The 21,210-nt window shown below is 37.1% G+C and overlaps 1 protein-coding gene across 4 annotated transcripts in view; it reads left to right on the forward strand.

Annotated features, from left to right (window-relative positions):
* Positions 1-21,210, forward strand: part of phf21b (PHD finger protein 21B) — a 54,131-nt gene that overhangs the window by 11,397 nt on the left and 21,524 nt on the right. For 3 of the 4 annotated variants that reach the window (XM_026224227.1, XM_026224235.1, XM_026224243.1), the window contains exon 2: positions 20,096-20,317. In XM_026224227.1, coding sequence (XP_026080012.1) covers positions 20,096-20,317 — 222 coding nt within the window. Of the gene's footprint in view, positions 1-18,552; positions 19,239-20,095; positions 20,318-21,210 lie in introns of those variants that run through there. The other variant, XM_026224251.1, reaches the window with a different exon arrangement.

Below are 21,210 nucleotides of genomic sequence, written 5' to 3' on the forward strand. Positions count from 1 at the left end.
TCGAATTGATTTGTACTGTTTTTGATCTGTGCTCGTGTCTCATAGCAACACTGTCTGCGGTAAATCATTCATGCGGTTATTTCTGTTGATGTATTTCACTCTATTATTGTCAAACGCTTCTATAGCCATTCATTCACAATCTCATAAGACATTAAGTTGTGCGAGTGATTCGTGCCTTGCTTTTTAAAGGGGTGTGAAGCATTAGAGGTTTTAAGATCAAAGTAATCAAGATGTCATCTTCATTGTCTTAATATTCTACTCAAGATAGCAGTGCTTTGCAAAGATGTGGTTTGCATCCAGTTAGAAAATATCTACAGATTCTATGAATTGAATTTAACTATGTCTTTAGATTTGCGTTTCAGTTGCTTTCGTTCAAAGAAAATGATGACTAAATATAGTCGTCAACGAACATTTATCACGTGACGGAGATGAGATGAGACGAGACGCAACGTAAATGCTGGTCATGTGACGATTACTATATTTAAATGTATAATGCAATATTGTTGACGAATAAAAACCAGACTAAATGTGGTTTACAAAATAAAAACTATGCTAAAATTTCTCTTCATTTTCATTCACCAAAATAAGACGGAATGAAATGTGATTACGTTATTTTGTCTTGTTTAGTCGCGTTATTATTATTATTATTATTATTATGTTGCAGTATTTCTGTTACCTGTTTCTAACTTCAGGGGCTGCATCAGGTCGCACTGCGCAGACGCAAACGACATCACTTCCTCAAGCCCCCATCGCAACATTATTTAGAAGACTACAACAAACAAAGATAAGCGGGATTTATACTTTGGCCTGGCTCCGCTTCGCAAGCCTACGCTGACTGAGAAGGTTCCTTTCCAAACGGACGAGGCTTGTATACTTGTCGCGTTCACAGTTGCGCTATTCTTTGAAATGACAGGGGAGTGACGAGGAGTAACTGTCCTCTAAAACCATCAAGAATCACTGATGAGAAGAATTCATTTGTCCATATGGCCAGTTTAAGTGATGAATGAGTTGATGAATTAATAATTTCTTTATGAACAAACTTAAAACAATCTTAAACTATTGGCTGTATTTTGCATCAAACACAGGAAACGGTAAGCAGATTAAGCAAAACAATGCAAAAAAAAACATTTTCCATCAAAAAGCACCTGATGGAGTTTGAGCTTCACATTAAACTGCTTCTGTTTTACACAAATGCTGGCAAAGACGTGTATAAACTAAACTAATAAAAACTAAAAATGACAGCTTCACACAAAGACTAGACTAAAACTAAAATTAAAACAGGATACCAAAAACAATACTTCTCAATAAATACACAACATGTCAAACATCACACATGGTCTTGACTCTGTGGTACACTAAACTATATTTTTGTAACATATTTAATGTGTTTTCTATTTAAATATCCTAAAAAAGCATGCATGTATATTCTTATAAAACTATACATGACATATGAACAGCCAATATTTTAATACTGTTAGTCCCAGTACCACAGCTCTCTACACTCAGAGTACGCAGTTTGCATAGGGCACCAACTCCCAGGGGGCACCATCCCAGTTGATCAAAAAAAACAACAACTTTGTTCTATATTAATATTCACATATACATGTACATATACATAAATCATTTTTGGACTGTTGATGTTAGTAACCTGTTTTAATGTCGGAAATAATTTCACCATCACCAACAACGCATCTGACTTTAATGTTCTATTTTGAGCCCTTATAGTAGGGTCTTTTCTTTTCTTTTCTTTTGAGGGAGGTGGCACAACAATATTATTTTGTTTAGGGCTCCCATTTGGCCAGCAAAAGTCCTGTAAAATGTAAATGTTTTTTCCCCAAAACTTGTGTACTACTTTCTGGATCTTCAAAATTGTCCTAGTATAGTTTTGTTGTTGTTGTTGTTGTTGTGTTTTGTTGGAGGAACAGACTCAAGTAGTTATTTAAAAAATAATGTTATTTTCTATAATGGCTCTAAAATTTTATTTTCATTTATTTTTTGACCAAAGCTAGACACAAGCTTCAGACGAGGGGAATGTTTTCAGTGAATGAGGACTTTATTTCAGTCTGTTCCTAACATTCAGATTTCACACAACTTCAGAAGACTTGGAATGCTGAGCACGAGCCATATGGACAATTTCTATGAAGCTTTTCTGGTGCTTTTTTTGTCCTTTTCAGAGCTTGACAGATGTGGTCACTAAGAACTGAGTGCATGAGGTTCGTTCTGTCATTGAAATGCATCTGAGCTTGATGTCTGATTCAACACTTTGGATTTCTGTGCTGTGAGACTGTAATGAGCTAATAAGGTAACGAGATTAGATCACGTTAGATGACCAATAGGATTACTTGATTTGAAGTCAACGCTTTCAATGATGACTGTATGGCTCTGTTCCAAAACCTACTTATGGTGCCTTTTGTTTGTCAGTGTTACTCTAGCGTATGACTGGTCCAAAGCTATTCTTTCTTTTGATCAGTAATTTATTGTTACACAGATTATGACCATCAGTAGCAGAAATAGAGTAAGGTATGAATGTGATTTGCATGAACCCTGTTTATCTCACTTTTTGATGACATGATGTGCACTGCAGGTTCTACTCTCCAGATATTTGTACCTTATAACCTCACAGTTACCACAACAGATTTGCAGGTTATGGCCCCAAAATGATATCTGTCTATCTGCCTAATTTTAAGATTTATATTTGAATTGATTTAACATTAGTTTTAACATTAATAAACTTAATGTGATGCATATTTACCAGTCATACCTACATGAAGAAATAGGTAAGATTTCCGCACAACAAAATAATGAACTATCTACAACTCTTAGATTTAAATGAAATAATCATTAAAAAGAATAACTCCATTTTCTGCTTAGAATCAGAATAAATCTGGTCATGACGAAAAATTCAGTTTATTCCATTAAAGAGTATGAACAAGGTTGAACATGCAATATTCAGTTAGTTACAGATTAGCCACACATTTGATGGTTTTTGTGTACATTTCAGGAGAGGGCGTGTCTTGTCAAATGTCCCACCCTCTTCTGCCTTCTAATCTGCATGCTTTTCTAGGCCGTCCGTAGTGGATGCATTATTGAAGTGCCCTTAAAATACATAAAGACTGTTTAAAGATTGATGAGATAAGGTTGTGTCGTTACGCTTCTGTGATGCTGCCTCTAGTGTTATTGGGGCGGCAGGGCAGTGCTTTAGTAGGTCACTCACCAAAGGTTGAAACAGTTTCCACATGTGTCCAAGTGTTTACTACTGGCCACAGACTTTCTTTAAAACAAAACGACTGCTTCTGCTGCAGTCTATCAGCTTATTTCCTTCTGAAGTGCTGATTCAGCTCTTGAGTCATACCATGAAAAACTGATTTTATTGATCTTAATGAAATAAAACACATAGGCTTTGAGCAACGTGTGGTGCTCAAAATGTCCTTTCTAGTCCAAAAAAGAGCCTTTCTAAAAAAAAAAAAAAGAAATTGTACATGTGATTAATTTTTCCAAATTTGTTTGTACTGAAAATTTTCTGGTCTTTCAGTTTGGCATGCGTACGGATTTTGTGTCCTTTGTTATTTGCGTGTTGTTAATTGCAAAATTGACACAATTTATATAATAAGTGAGTACACCATGAATCCATTTTCCAAACCTTGTTTTGGCCCCGAGGCTATTAGCCCTGCCCAGCCCGTTTTAAGCCCTGACTCGCACTGGCCCGTCAGTGGAAAAGTGGCTAATGCTAAATAAAGTCATATTTTTTGTTATTTTTGGAATGTATATGAGAAGCATTAAACATGCATGCAGTTGCCATACTGTATTAACCTGTTAGCCAGCACCGCCCATTATGGGACTCGCAGCTGAAAGTGCCTTACCTAACTTAAAATTCTAATTTCTTACTTCAGTGTGTTACACACATAATTTTTTATTATTTTAAGGGTCTTTAAAAAGAAGACCCTTTGGGTTTAATGGACTTAATGCTCAAAAATATTAAAAGTTATAGACACTGAAGTGCCTTTGAAATTATTTTTATTGTTTTTTAATTTGATATAAAAAAAAAATCAGTCCTGGAGCAATCTAGTAAAGTTACAAAGTCATGTCTCATTTCTATTTCAAATCTGAAGAAGATACCATGGAAAAGAGATTCCTGCAACTATTTTTCCGAGACTATGTCTAATCCACCCCCCCACCCCCCACAAATATAAAAATATTTACCAACTGTATTGAAGGCTTCTACAAACTATTTTAGTCATTAAACATACTTACACTATTATGTTTTTACTGCATAGGTTTTTCAATTATAAAACAATAGACAGAAACTTAGCCATCATATAAGTGATTCATAAAACCGCTGATTTGCACTCAAACAGATGTTAATCATGCAGATACAGTCACATTCAACATAAAACACACTCACACATATATGAAAACTGTTCAAAAATAAAACAAATAAAGAAAAAATGGCGATCTCTATAAGTTCCGCCTCCATCAGCTGACAGGTGCGTCAGAGCGCATCACGAGCCCTCACGAGCCCTCACGAGAGAGTGGCAGAATTCAAATAAACAATCTTCCATCTGTCTTTCACTTTGTTTATTTTGGTGGATCGTCTCATTCTGTTTGTGACACTGTACGCTACAAAACCATACTGTTTTTTTTACTACCAAGACACAGTTTCTGAGCATGAGTTACAGTTCTGTCACTGAAGAACTGAAACGTAAACAAAGGAATTATCATCCATATTACAATGTTATTATTTTGTTGGACTAAAAGTGCTCTATGAGATGTCGTTCAGTGGACCCTTACCTTCCAAGCTAAAATGGGATTTACAGCTGTGGATGTGTTTCTGACTCATTATTACAACGAATCTGGTATGTACTGCGTTTCTAATGTTCATGTTTTTATGTGTACTGCTAACACAAATCTAGCAAATACAGTCTTTATAAGCTTTCCATTGATAAACAGCGATCTGTCATCGATGCTTGAGGCTTAGATCTTTATAATGATACATAGTCTGTCGAGATTAAATTTGTTCTGTTGTTTTCTGTGGATTGTGTGCCTTAAAGGCCGTGTTGCAGGTTAAACACCACTTTCGATTAATGGGTACATAAATCACTCAAGATATGTGTATCATTTTTAAAATGTCTCAAAAATGGGCTTAAATACCTATTTCTTTAAGTTTTTGGTATAAACGTTTTTTTTACGCAACTCGGTGATGACGTCATGTTGGGGAGAAGTCGAGGAAAGGTAGCCTCAGTCTAGTATGATTCAGCGTTTCAGGCAACCTGTAACCCGTGTTTTTCCAACCTTAAACCCATGAAAGTACACTGGAACGACAATCAAACCCGTGACTTCCCACCCGTGAACTCGTGTCTCATACTAGATCGATGCACTCCGAGTTCCGAGGTCACACAGCACGCGAAACAATGATGACAGCCCCTACGAATAATACTGCCTGCAGATGCAGTGTTTAGGCAAGTAGTACACGTTGAAAAAACGATTTTAGGTCAATGTTGCAATAAAATAAATAATCTAGTTACAATTCCTTGCGCGCAGAAAGTTTGGCGTAACTTGCCTGGAACGGTACAAAGTCGTTAGTAGTGGTATGAAATAGTGATTACGAGCTCCAATACCTGCCTGGAACGCAGCATCAGAACTATAGCGACTGACTGGGATGAGGAAGAGGTGGCGAGAGCAAACATGTATGATGCCCGCAGCAGTGTATTTTCGATCGAGCCAGCCGTGAGAGAGCAAATGATGAATTGGCAAGAACTGATGTCCGTTACAGCCTATGCATGGTCCGAGGAGAATGAGTGGAGAGTTGGTGAAGTGTCCTGGTGAGTTGCTATCATTTAGCATCGCAGCAATGAGCACTGGAGCTAGTTTACGAGCAGCAGTGCACAATAACGACACACACACACACACATATGATTTTATTTATTTTTTACTGTCATTGAATAGCACCGAGTTGCAAACGTAGCCGCGTGTGTGTCGCTGTGTTTGGCAGGTGCTTGTGTGGGTGCCGTCCCATGTAAACTGCGTTAGAAAGCTTGTGCTGTAGGGAAGTGAGTGCGTTTGGGTCGCTATCTCTCTATCTATCTGTCTGTCTATCTATCTATATACTGTATCTAGTCTATATATATGTATTTATCTATTTATCTATAATCTGCGTTCTACGCTATATGAATACTCTCGTCTCTCTAGTCACTCTCAATGCTCTCAAGGCGGCTTTGGTAAATTCTCTCCCCAACGTGACGTGATGCAATGCATTGTGGGGGAAAGGAGACCGCTGTAGGATAGTACCTACTTTTTCGTATTATATTCCGTTTTTTGATACCTAACAACATAAAATACAATGGATAACAGTTTAAATGTTTATTACCAACAAGCAAATTGCACATATTCATTAAAAAATTAACCTTGCAACACGGCCTTTAACTTATGCTGTTGATCTTGTGGCCTTTGCTTTCATATGTTTGTGAAGTCCATGAAAATATATGGTCTTTTAGTGGTCTTATTTTGATTCAGAAGGGTTTTCAGCTAGCATGAGGTGGTAGTATGCTGTGGTCCCCACCAGGCCTCTTCTCTAGCTTGACCAAAGAATTGTATAATATAACTGTTCAAAAATTAAACAAATAAAGAAAAATGGCGATCGCTATAAGTTCCACCTCCATCAGCTGACAGGTGCGTCTGGTCAGAGGAGAACTGGCCCCCCAACTGAGCCTGGTTTCTCCCAAGGTTTTTTCTCCATTCTGTCACAGATGGAGTTTCGGTTCCTTGCCGCTGTTGCCTCTGGCTTGTTTAGTTGGGGTCACTTCTTCTACAGCGATATCGTTGACTTGATTGCAAATAAATGCACTGACACTATTTAAACTGAACAGAGATGACATCACTGAATTCAATGATGAACTGCCTTTAACTATCATTTTGCATTATTGAGACACTGTTTTCCTAATGAATGTTGTTCAGTTGCTTTGACACAATGTATTTAGTTTAAAGCGCTATATAAATAAAGGTGACTTGACTTGACTAATCATATTAAGCATCAAAACATCTGTATCCAAGTGGAGGAGCAGTGGCTCTGAAGGCCATTAAAACATTATGATTTATATACAGAGCAGAAACATTCTTGTCAAGGTTATTGGAGTATTATGGGATGGAAGTACAACATTTTTGATGGCGAAGTCTTACTTACGTTGGTATTCAAATGCTCAGCATGTTTTTCTATCGGAAATTGTTCTTATAGAAAAGCTCTGTTGAGAGTAAATGAAGAATAATGAAGGTTCATTTCTGGAGAAAACATGCAGCATTTGAGTTTTCACTGCACGGAACAAAGTGTTCAGGGAATTGATTTTATTCTAGTAAAGTAAAGGCTTGACTGCTGATTCATATTTCACATTCTGTCACTAATATTCCTGGGAAGTCAAACTAATTATAAATCCAAGTAATGCAGCTTTACTGAACTCAATTTATTACGCAGTGATTCATATTCTACAACATGTTTATTAAATAAATAAAAAAAATGAGAGGGATAATAAAAATATATTTTTTTATATAATAATATAATTAATAAATAGTTAAATAAAATGCTGAACTGCTCACATATTCAGGATCCATACTGTCTGAATACATAACTAGAAGCAGTACTGCAAGTCATTTCTAAGAAAAACTTGCATATTCATGTTATTGGTTGTTACATCACTAACACTAATAAATACAGTTTTCTCATGAATGAATGAATTATGTATTTATGCATCATGTCTTCACTATAGGTTTTAAAGTGATGTGAGGGTGATAACAGAGTGATGTGTGTGAGTTGTTTATCACATATTAAACACAGTTCACTACAAAGTATCATAACAGATGGAACAGCAGTTGATCACGTTTAGTAAAGCTGTCTTGCTTTTATAGAGAAACTGAAAATAGAGAAGTATTCTCATAACTAGCTTTGTAAAATTACGCTTGAACCACTGATGTCACATGGATTTTTTTACAAATATTTTTGCAGCGTTTTTGAGCCGTGATCGTGTAAGGATCCTTCATTTGTGTTTTGAAGATGAACGAGGTCATACAGGGTTGGAACGACATGAGATATGTCCAAATAGATTTGTGTGATGTAGTCATTTTTTAGCACTCAAGATCTAACTGAAATAGGCAAAATATATAAACTAACAATAATAAAGGGTGACCGGCTTGAAAGGAACAAATGTGCAGATTTAGGGTGCATGCCATTCTTCTCCTGGTGTCGCTGGCGTGCAGTAGCCGGAAGGTGGCACACTTCATATTCAGCATGCACAGATGAAGCAGCAGAGCTATTAATAGCTGGAGGACAGTTTAAACACACACCGCCCTCCAGGAAAGAGTCGCGAGAGTGCTCGAGTGACTCACTGTAAATAAAGAGAGCCTCACAAGCTCTCAAAGACACTCCACATCTCCTGCCTGCAGATCTAACTTCACTTAATCCTTAAAACGCCACATGCCCCTGCTCATGGCAGTTAAAGTGTGACGGAAGACCTTTAAACCAACAGTAACGTCTTCATTACAGACACAGAAATGTAATCATATCCCGATATGATGGCGGTGGTACTGGAATTGATGGTCGGAGCTGAAGTTCAAAACTTGCAATGTGATGCAAGGCCAAAAATAAACCACTTTTTAAAACCGTGCAACTGAAGGGTGATGTGATCGTTTCCATTGATCGGCGTTCGGTGGATGTCGGCGTCTCATGTGGATGGTTATTGGACTTCCTCTCAGATCCCCTGAGAATTCCCAGGAAGCTTCGGAATCTGTAAGGATTCTTTAAACCATAGTAATCTGACCATGTTAACCGTGGTAATCAATAGTGAGATCAGCTCGACCCGTCAGATGCATTTTCCTTCTGAGCGCTCAGGTGACACCAGACCCCTCAGAGAAAAGTAGCTGTAGTTGAACTGCTTTAAAGTAGTCATGGTGTTGCTTGTGTCTTGTAAAGCTCCAGTGTCACGATCTGTCTTCGTAGGGTGGCAGTAAAACAGATGAGGACAGAGAGGCTGTCCTTGAGCGAACAAAGAGACGCCCTTTGTAATGAATTAGACTTTGTTTTTTTTCTGACAAGGTCATTGCAAACATCACGATCTTGAGATGGCTACAGTGGCTACTTTTAAATGCAACCAAATAATCTGTTTGTAATCGGATTGACGGCTCAATTGGACTGAAAAGCCGTCATGTAAACATCTCAGTCGATCCGATTGAGCTCGATCGGAATGAAAATTGAAGGGGATTGAAGGGTTTATTCCTCTTCTAATACAATTAAAAGTTCATGTAAAAACTTGATCGGATTGAACCACAAAACTGAAAGGACTGTGCGTGTGCATTGACGGATTAATGGATAAATATAAATTTAGCTGTTAAGAACAAATAAAGAAACCGTGTAGGAGACATTGAGATCAATATTCAAATACGCCCCGCAGAAGAACACCAGGAAATCCCAAGAGGGGTTGCTGAATAAACAGAAGATTTCACTTCTGACTAATAACGACAATTCAGTGTGACTAATAAACACACAACGCGATTATGAACACGATTTTGCATAGCTTGTCAGTGAACTACAGCTCTGTGTAGCAAATACTCCTCCATCTGAAAACACGCGATGGAGATTTACTGCTGATTACAGAACTGGTTTTACTGACAAGATGTGCATGACAATTGCATTCAATTAATCGTGCAGCCCTACTATTTATTTGTGTAACAAAGGCACATTAAAATAAAGTGTGATCAAATCGGTAAGACTTTATTTTAAGGACCTATTCTAACTATTACCTAGTTGTTTATTAGCATACTACTAGCATATTGGCTTTTTATTATTATTTATGAGCCACATATTAATGTCTTAGGGGCCGTTCACATATCGCGCCTAAAAACGCGTGGAAAACGCTAGGCGCGCCGCTTTCTCCTTCCAAAGCGCTCAGGCAGTTGCGCCCCTGAGGTGTCTGCCTTTGCTAAGCAACCATGACGTGCTCTCTCCATGAAGACGCGGAAATTTCAGCAAAGAATAAAACAATTTGCAGCTCTAAAAATCGCTTGCAGTAGCTCTGCTACTAAATTTATTTCAAAATGGCAATCCATATACAGCTATGGTCACCTTTTCCTTAATCTTGGCTGAGCTTTCAATGTTGTTATGGGAAAGGATGAAGCTGATTGGTTAGCTCTTGTCATATGACCCGTGGTGCGCTTGCGGTATTCTGAAAAGTTGAGATGTTTTTAACTCGATGCGGTGCGGCTGGAAAAAAAGAGCGCGTCGCTTCCATTATAAGCAAGCATACCGCGCGCCTACATTGAAAATAACTAACTTGCGCGTGCAAAAGACGCGATATGGCCATATGAGAATGTCCCCTTATTCTGCATGACCATGTTTTAGATCACTTAATCATTCTCATACCCAAACTTAACAGCTACATTACTACATTACATATACTTTTACAAATGTGTAGTTATCTCAAAAACTATTAATGCTAGAGAAATGCGTTTTTTTTTTTGCCGTCTTCCTCAGATTCCGCTGAAAACAGCGTTGTCCAGTTTGTATATTAAACACTTCCCTTATTGTGCAATACCACTGCGTAAAAAGGCCAATGAAAACGATTGTGTTAGGCAGATTCAACACGCAACAGCCAATGGAAAAATTGCCGCTGGGAGGAGTCTTTTTCTAACCCAATCAGAGGAAGGTTATGTCTTCTAGCCATTCAGAGGACTCTGTAGCTCTGCTGTAGCCTTGTAAAAGCTGGCTGGACTATAGTAAAAGACATGTAATCAATAAGCGTTCAGAGAATCAGCATCAGGGTGGAGAAAGCAGAACGCGATCGGAGTGTTACAGAGAGCAATCGGAGTATTAGCGAGCACAAAGAGCTAAATTCCAGCGATCGGAGAATCAGCATCACGTGGAGAAAGCAGAAAGCGATCGGAGTGTTACAGAGAGCGATCGGAGTATTAGCGAGCACAAAGAGCTAAACTCGAGCGATTGGAGAATCCGCATCACGTGGAGAAAGCAGAAAGCGATCGGAGTGTTAGCGAGCACAAAGAGCTAAACTCGAGCGATTGGAGAATCCGCATCACGTGGAGAAAGCAGAAAGCGATCGGAGTGTTAGCGAGCACAAAGAGATAAATTCGAGAGAGATACAGCATTATTACAGAATTGTTTTATCAAAATGGCAAGCAGTAAAAGATTTACGGCAGAACAAGCTCTGGAACAATTACTGGAAAGACCGGAGAGGCCTTTCTTTGCTCACTGGCATGCCTAGGACTGTTTTTAAAAAAAGTTAATTATTTAATTGTTCTTTACACATTTGATTAAACAATAACACATTTCTGTCAAGCAAAGAGTTTGAAAAAATATATTTTCTTTGTTCAAAAACGGTTCTATATTGTGTGTTTTTCAGTAGTAAATGACAAAAATCTAATTTTCGTTTTTGAAATTCTCTAGTTTATTGTAACATTTTTCACTCATACTTCCTTTATATAAACATATTGCATGCATGCTTATGGTAGCTTAGGGTCTTCTGAATCCACTGATACCAAATACATGGTGGTCCATCCTCATTACATATGGTTTATAAGCTGAAATGTAAAAATAGAGAAAACGGACCAAAAGGGCTTAGTCCCCTAAGGGTTAATAGTGAATGTGTTCTCTATTCTAAATTGTTACTAAGACGAACTGAGCACAGACACCATAAGATTAAAGAGAATAATCCATCTGGAGAAATAGAAAGCTTTGTCTTGCTGATGTGTTTCCTATGGATGTGCTTTTTACCTGTCACATCCTGATCTGGGATCCATTAACATTATTTAACACCATAAGCTGAAAACAAAACATTGAATAAGAGCATGACCGTGTTTTTAACATCTCATGAATCAGTTATGAGTTAGATTTAGTCATAAAAGATATGTAGCCTCATCGTGTGGATTATTCACAAACATAGAAAGACAGGAAAACAAGAAAGAAAAATCTCTTCAGCATGATGACTATTTACTTTGTTCTATTTCTAATAACTAAAATAAAATAACTAAAATAATTACATTGATTAAAGATAATATTTTATCTTGTAAAATACAAACCATAAAATAAGATTTTGGTAATTTCGCCCACTCCTCTCAGGGACACACCTTTGAAATGGTCCAACTCTCTACTAGGTAAAGAATTAAAGTTGTGTTGTAATAAAATAATGTGCCTGTTCTGACCTGTCAATAAAAATTGAGTATAGAAAATTCACCTTTATTTCTATAGCGCTTTATACAATTCAGATTGTGTCAGAGCAGCTTCACAGAAATAAAACGATTGTGGAACAGACTGTTCAGATTCTGCTGTAGAATAATGTTAATAGACGCTAGTGTCATTATTTATAATAACCTTGAATCAGATGCAGATCTACAACTGCTGTTTCCTTGAAGATGAAATGTCGCATCAATCTTTGTTGATATCAAGAAATGCACTCTTTTTTTTTCTATCAATATGTGTGATAATGATCAACTTCCAAGTGTTAGACAGTCTGTGAGTCCTGTGTAAATTCATTTATTTTTATAAAGCAGAAAGTAGTTTATTTAACCTTTTTTTTCTCATCACTTTTTATGGTATATACATGATTTCAAATGCACCGTATGTGTTGTTACCAGAATTATTCATAAGTAAAATTCCAGTTATTATTTTTTTATGTGGGTCGATGCAGAAATGTTTTTGAAAGAATAATTTTTTTGAACCGTTTTCCCCCTCACAATGTAAAGACCGTTTTCTTAGGAAAGAAATCCAATCAAGATTTCATGTACCTTCTAGTGGAAATAAATGTTAGCAAACATTGAGGAAATGTTATGTGTATGGCACATTTTCATCTGGAAAATGACACTTGAAATGATGCAAGCCATTTGTTATACGGCCAACAGAAGAGTCCAACTGAACTGAACTCAGGCTGTCGTGCTCCACCACACACAATAAAAGAAACAAGACGTAGTTTCACTCGTCACATTCACACGCGAACGCCTGCGATAGTTCAGTAAAGATTGATTTCTCCAGCAGTCATAGAGGCTGCTGGAGCTCACATATGGCATTTCATTTGTGTGCGTGTAATGAAATAGTGAGTCACAGTGAGATGAAGTGCCTTGGTGAATCTCACAGGCAGAATGCAGAAGCATAGGCAGCTGTCTGAATATTGATCTGCAGCTTTATTAAAGCAAGAAAAGAATCAGTTTCTCAATACAAGTACGATACTGATTTTTATTGTGCTGAGAAACTAAAGAGAGCTGTGCTTTCATCAAACGTGATGAAAGAAATGAGTTTTCGGTATTTCTGATCATTGAAATGGAGGCAGTTGAAAGACTTTGATTTGTTTATTGAATATGTTCCTGTGTTGTGTTAAAGTGACAGTATAAACAAAAATATAACTGTAATTTACTCACCCTCCACTTGTTCCAAACCTGTATGAGAATCTTTCTTCTGCTGAACACTAAAAATATATATTTTTAATAATATATTTAACCAAATAGTTGATAGAAGTCACTGACTTCCATAGTATTTTTTTTAAGACATTAACATATTAACAGAACTTATGAGCTTGTAGTAATGCTTCAGATAAGCTAAAAAAAAAGAACAATAATACTGAAAAGATAATAATAATAATAGTAGGCTAATTCTGCTGCTAAAAATTATAAAACATGCTAGATTCTGATGAGCTGTTGGGTCATTATTCATTCGCCTATCTCAAAATTTAGTTGCGATTTCGAAAACAGCTTCGCTTTCTCTCATACTTTAAATGTGTGTAAAGTTTTCAATAATTGAACAGATATTCTTTGACACAAACTGTTAATGTATATCTGTGTATTATTATTGTGCAAATTTACCTTTACCTCAACATAAAAAACTGTAAACTAGAGCTGCAACTAACGATTATTTTTTCGATTAGTCGACTAATCTAACAATTATTTTTATTACAATAAATAATTAATCTAATGTTCTTTTTTTAATTAGCTAATGAATCCTGTGGATAACTTTACAAAAAATATATATAAGTACAACTTCTAATATAATATTTCAACCTTTATTCATTTTCAACCAATGTGGTTGAAGTTTTTACAGTATAAAATAATAAAGAGGCAAATAAAATTATTTTACTATGGTAAATATGAGTTTATGATAGCGTTTATAATTAAACCACAGTAGCCATAAATTTACAGTAGTCTGAGACGTCATGAAATGTTCTTTAGCATCACAAACCATAAAATGTAGTCAGGGTTCTGCTATGGTTTAGCATGGTTTCCAGAGATCTGGAGCTGATTCGGGGTGGCTCGGTGGTTTGTGACTGTTGTCTCGCGGCGCGCTGTCTTTTAAGGGGCCATTCACATATCACGTCTTTTGCGCGCTCAAGTTTGTTATTTCCAATGTAGGCACGCAATAAACGCGCTCATAATGGAGGCGACGCAGTAGCGACGCACTCGTTTTTTCCAGGCGTGTCCGCACCGCATCGAGTTAAAAACATCTCAACTTTTCAGAATGCCGCAAGCGCAAGAATATCAGACCTGAATCAGGAAGTTGGTCACTAGATCACACGGTAACCAGTTAAACCGTAACACCGGAGAGCGCCAAGATGTTTTCCTCTGAGGTGCTCGCGCATCGCAGTTGTGCTGCCGTGGTACACCATATCGGTTTTGCAAAAGGAACAAAGGGCCATTTTAGTTGTCCTATGTTTAAAGTATTCCCATACTTTTGATAACAGTGGTCTCTGTTTTTGTGATAGAATGCAACTTTCTCCATTCCCAGTATGCCATTACGCGACATGTAAACAAACAGTGAGACGCATCGACGCATTTCACGCACGTCGACGTATTTTTGTAGTCGACGTAATCAATGACGTCGACGCGTTGTTGCAGCACTACTGTAAACTATGGTTCAGTTATATTTTCTGCCCAAGTGGGCAGCTCTTGGTTAGAATAAGATGTGGTGTGGACCAGATTTAATGTGATAGTCGTGGCTTGAAGGCTCTGAGCTAAAATGAGAAAGCATCTTAAAGCTCTTACTGAGGGGTTTGTGTCTTCTGATGTGTTGATTGATGTCCACACAGTCTTATCATCACAGAGAGTGGAGGATTGGCTCATGGCCTGTTGTTTGGCAGAAGGGTGCTGGTGTTGAGGCCAAATCACACAGCATGAGACCGACCCGGATTATCCCATTCTCCAGTGGGATCACCATGTGAGGGGAGGAGGTGCTCAGGTCATTCGGATGGAACCTACTCTACATCTTCAACGGCTCTCTGGCTCCATAAAGCATGGACTTTGAACTTCTCCAAAAAGAGTTTGAAGCCAAATTAAGCCCCTTTCCACTAAAAGGGTTCTGTTACCCAGACCAGAACTGTTTTGACCATAAAACCTGAAGGACTTTACACAGAAACCACTGATGTCTTAAGAGTTTTGAATAGGCATTAGAAGATCAAATCATAGCAATCTTTGAAGCACAGTGGGATATTGATTAATTTAAAGGTTTTCTGACAGGAATCATGATGCTGGCAAAGAGAAGAGCATTAAATTGACTCCCTTAAAGGTGTCTAATATCAGAGAGCGTTTCTATTCACCAGGAACAATGAAACTAGAAGCTCAGTGTTGACATGAGAGACGTGGCTGATTTGTTTAGCCTAAGGCAAGAGAGGTCCGAGCGCTTCATTATAGTGCTGTAAAAGTCTTTAATGTGTGTATATGTCAGACCGTCAACCAACCCCTGTCTGTCAACTCACTGCTGCTGTTAAATAACCCTTGTATATGAAATATAATACATGTTATATACATATACACATCACACTACTATGTGAAGGAATATTGTCATTTTTAGGTCAAACATTGTAACTGTATTTTATGAACGGATTGAGACATTTAACTGATCTCCAGATTTGCCTTCAGGAGGTGATGTTGCTCATTTGTCTAATAACGTCAGCCAGAAGCATGAGAGTAGTCAACTGTTCTTAAAAATAGTGTAATGGACTCATTTATTTTTTTATGCTGCAGTATAGCGTGACAAAATGCTACACTGGTTTGTGTCTGATTCATTTAAGTGAATCAGTTTGTTTAGATTTACATGAGTCACAGGCATCTTTGTGGTATTTATATTTGTGTGATACCCTTAATTTTATAGGACTATTTTAATAATTTAATTCTATATACATTTGATAGCAGTGTTTTTGTGTAGTGTGGTGGTTGTATTAGTGGTAATTTATTTGACTAACTTGGTAACTACACAGTTCCAAACACAACATCACACCACCATTTTTGACATACTAAACACTTTTCAAAAGCATGTTAATAAAAAGCATCATTTTATACTGATGGATCTTGCATAAAACAGTTTTTATCTTCTTTTACCTATGTTCCTTGTGTTTTTGAGAGGTGGGGTGGGGGTGGGGGTGGAAATGGTTCATATGGTGACATTTGGGACAATCAGCGGTGTCTTAAGGTGAATGAGACAGCAGTGAAAGGTTGTGTCCAGATGCCGGTTGTGAGGTTTCCTGTGGATTACATTGATCCACAGAAACAATAGAGCTCACCTCGTGCATTGTGAGGGAATTAATGAATAACACAAGAAGAATCTCACTAATTCACACTACATTGGTGGTGATTTTAAATTACTTTTGCTGCACCTGTGCTGTTTCTATGTCATAAGGCGAAGTTTATAAAGTTCTACACCCTGTCCTTATTGGTGAATTTTTAACTTTAGATCATTTAGATATGTACACAGATCATATGATCTCTTACAAGAATTCCCTTTCAACTGCCAAGTCTGATTACTACTCTAATATGATTGGGTTAGGTGAAGGGAATACAAGGTCCTTGTTTAATACAGTAAATTATATCCTACAGCCCCCTGATACCCTTCCTTCTCATCTATATTCTAGTGATCTGTGTGATAATTAAATTACCTTTTTTTAATACTTAAATTGGAAATATTCATCAACAAGTAACTTCTCAAAATAATGTGGCATCTGATCTGTCCTATTTATCTTCCCGTGATTCTCATTTTTCTCTATTTTACAGTTTTGAACTTCCAACTATTGATGAAATCAATAGATTTTAAGTCTTCCACTTGTCAGTTAGCTTGTTTATTTTCTCTATCTGGTATAGTAACTGATATTATACACTCATCTCTCACCTCTGGTGTGCATCCTTCATCTTTTAAGGTTGCCGTTATCCCTCCAAGCCTTAAGAAACCGGGAGCTAACACTAATAATTTTGAAAATCTTCGCCCAGTTTCCCAATTTTAGAGAATTTGTCCATTCTCTAAATTTTTTTTGGAAAAAGTTGTTTCATCTCTGGTTCATTCCAATCTTTTAAAAAATAGCCTGTTTGAAAAATTCCAATCTGGTTTCCGTCCTTTGCATAGTACAGAGACTGCTATGGTAAAAAGATGTTAGTGATCTGCTGACGTCAGCCGAATCTGGACTTTTAACTATACTTATTCTACTCTATTTAAATTGAAATTGATACAATTTCTCATCAAGTTCTCTTAGATAGACTACTCTCTATAGGAATAACCAGTGTCCTTCTTAGTTGGTTCAGATCTTATATCTCTGGGCACACTCAATTTGCTCAACTTAAACATTTTAGATCATATGTTTCACCAGTTACAGCTGGTGTTCCTCTTTTATTATTTATTTACTACACCTTGGTAACATTTTTAGGAAATATGGCATCAGTTCCCCTTCAAGGAAACATCGAACTGCGTCGAATGACACTTTGGGGGAAGCCCCTCAGCGTAGCGCCTCTGAAGTATGAATGAAACTAAGCCAATCCTGATTGGTGTTGCATGATGACGTAATGTGGCTTTGAACAATTGAACGATTGCATAAACACTTATGTGTGTCCAAATGCACGGTTTTGCAAGTATCCTCATAAATACAGTGATTTAGGTCTTAAGGGAACGTGAGAAGTTGCAAAAGAAAGTGCATGTTTAACATGTGTAACCGTGTATCAGAGATTTGAATATCATTTAAAAAAAATTAAATAAAAAATAACTATTGTGATATATATCGTTATTATGATAGAAAATTACTCAAATCGCGATAAAAGATTTTGGTCATATTACCCACCCCTACTTTTCACAGTCAAACTACTTGTATTAAAAGATAATGAAGATATTATCATTTGAAAATAGTTTTTGTTTGCAACAAAACTAAACGTAACGTGTAACATGAAAACATGACAAAAATAACAGTGTAGGAGATTCAGTCCCAAAGCAGAATCTTTGATAAAATTATTATATTATAGAAGTATTTGGATAAAAGAAATGTATTGAAACTATTTTCAACACCAAAACAATTCGAAATACTTGAACGACGCAGCAGATTTAGCATTTTTATTTTTTCAATATAATAACCTAGTGACAATGCTGTGCATTTAACAGCAGACTGACAAAACACTGAACACCAAAAGTGTGATATTAAAATCAGGTTTTGAGAAAAGTTTACATACTATGTGATCGAAGAATAAATTGGCTGCTTACAGCCACATCAGCAAGCGACAACAACTGTATTTCATTCAATATATTGTTAACCCATTTCACCAAACAAAAAATAAATAAAGTGAGTGTGCACCCTGATGTGTTTCTCCTGCATTAACATTTATTCATTTGAGTGGATTTTGTAAAAATGAACCTCTCCATCTTCTCTATACCCCATCCTCTCCCGTATATCTCTAACACCTTATTCCTTATTAACATGGTCGTCCTTGTGTCACGGGTAATTGTAAGTTTAAGTGCAATCGATCTTTCCTTCAGTTTTGCAGCTTTGACTGTGACTGAAACAAATCTTGATGGTGTGTCTTGTCCAAACACATCACACTTCAAACTGAATATACATTTATGAATATACGTGTCAGTCAGGGTTTATTGGCTGTAGGTGCTCACATGTGAAGAACTTATTGAAAATGCTCCTTTACAGATAAACAGCCTTTGAATATGAAAGACCCGTCATTCCCTTTCATATGCTCCCTTCCCCCTCACAGTCCTAAGAAAACCGTAAAAGCAGTTCAGAAATGAGAACAGGAATGGAATATGAAATATTCAGAGCGCTTATAGTGTGAACTGTGCTGATCGGAGCAAAAGAGGCTTTCTGTGTGTGGGGCGATGATGACACTTTCTCATGCACCGTCAGATTGTATAATCCACACTGTCAAAAATCAATTTAGTCTCGTCTTCCAGTCAAATATTTAAGTGTCCTTCAAACAAGATACATTTATCGGAAGCAGAATTATGTAAGATGGTAAGATTTGATACCATATATGGAGAATATATCTAATATTGTAATTGTAATAATTAAAATCATAATTTTGTAAATGTATACATTTTTGAAGCATTAATATTATTATAATAGTATTTATGTTATAAGCATATGATTTATGCTTGTGCTTAATTCAAGCTTGTACTTGTTTCCCTAGAATTTGTAAAAAGCAAAAGTTGTTGAATTAACTTGTAATAATTTGAAAGTAGCACATATATCAAGTTTATGCATAAAATGCCAAAGGGTTAACAAAAGCTACATATTTTCTCTAAAACGAATCTTAATATCTTTATTAATATCTCAGTTTATCTTGTTTTAGGGTTGTTTTTACATGCAGACGACAAAAACACTGATTAAGAATTTAGTTTGCCGTGTGCTCGACTCTACACAAACACACACAGATAAAATTGAACGCTGCTCTACTTTCTGCCTTTAAAGACCGTTTGATCATCTGCCGTATTATTTCCCACGGTAAATGAGAGGAGATGGAAGAAGACTTTGAACAACAAATAAACACACTTGCATTAAAGTGCACGCTTAAATCCGAGTCCCTGAACTTGAGCTGATGCAAAAGCAGGAACAAGAATCAAAGCAGCCTCGCATTGTATATTTAATCTCTTCTTTATGTACAAGCTGCTGTGTGCTGGAAATTGGGCGAATACTTTGATTATTCATGGTAATTAGCGTGCCTGTACACAGCTGACGTGAATGGCGCTGGTTTAAAAAGAAAACTCCTATTAGATCTACCATTAACGTTTGAATCCAGAGTTGGAGGTCTATAGGTTATCGGTGTTTTTAGGGTTAATGACCTGCTGCTGTTTGTGTGTTTTGTGCGACAGAAGCTCGCCGTCAGAAGTTGTCCTGTGGGGACGGCCGCCAAACCCCTCGCCCTCATCAAGCCGCCCAGCCAGAGCATCGCCATCTCTGTGGTGCCGGCAAAGACTCCCGTTTCCATGGTGACGGCACACATTAATGGACAAAAGGCGTTGAGTTCTGAGACGCTCCAGACGTCCCCCGTCAACCTCCAAACACCCGCTGGACAGCACATCAGCCGCTCACAGGTACACTATACTAACATCAGCCAGCCACAGGTACAATAAATCCATCCACACATATATAGAACAGCTTTGGCATGAAACGGGAACACAAACTATTATAGTAATGTAATACATTGATACAAATGATACAAATGATACATTCAGCCATGTGGCTTTCTCTATGTTAGGGAGTTGTGCCTGGAAGTACTGTCCCCCTGTGTAAAGTGTGCACTTAAGTCAGAGTGGATGATGGGTAATTTGACACAACTGAAAGTCGAGCTATGACTTTTTCAAAATTGCACCTATGTGTTTAGTGTGTTGGTCATTCATCTGTCCACACACTAGGGCTGCACTAGGGCTATTTATTATTATTAATAATTAATACTTAGCAGAAAACTTGTATCTGTTAACATGGAGGCTATAATAACCATAATAAAGGTCTAAAGGCTGTTTCACACTGAGAGCGTGGCAAAAAAGCGAAGAGAATCGCCAACGAACAGTGCTTTCACAACTAGCGCGAAACAATCTGTCGCCTTCTCCTAATTCAATCCTGCATGCTAGTTGTTAGCTAGTAGTTCCTGTGGCTCAATGAAACATTGCATTTGCAGCGCAAAAGGTTGTGGGTTCAATTCCCAGGGAACACAGATACTGGTAAACAAAAAAGAAGAAAAAAAAATATATATAGCCTGAATACACTGTAAGTCACTTTGTATAAAAGCGTCTGATAAATGTAAAATGTAATGTAAATGTATGCTGATGTGACTTAACTTTTTTCCCCAGATAGATACTGGGTATACGGATTTAACATCGTCTGCTGTTTAATATACAGCATTAAATTAAGATAAATAAAGTTTGTTAGAATATGTGTGATGCTTACAGGAATACATCCTAAAATATAATTAGAGGTACAATAAGCA

The sequence above is a fragment of the Carassius auratus genome, chromosome 4, assembly GCF_003368295.1.
Source record: "Carassius auratus strain Wakin chromosome 4, ASM336829v1, whole genome shotgun sequence".
NCBI lineage: Eukaryota > Metazoa > Chordata > Actinopteri > Cypriniformes > Cyprinidae > Carassius > Carassius auratus.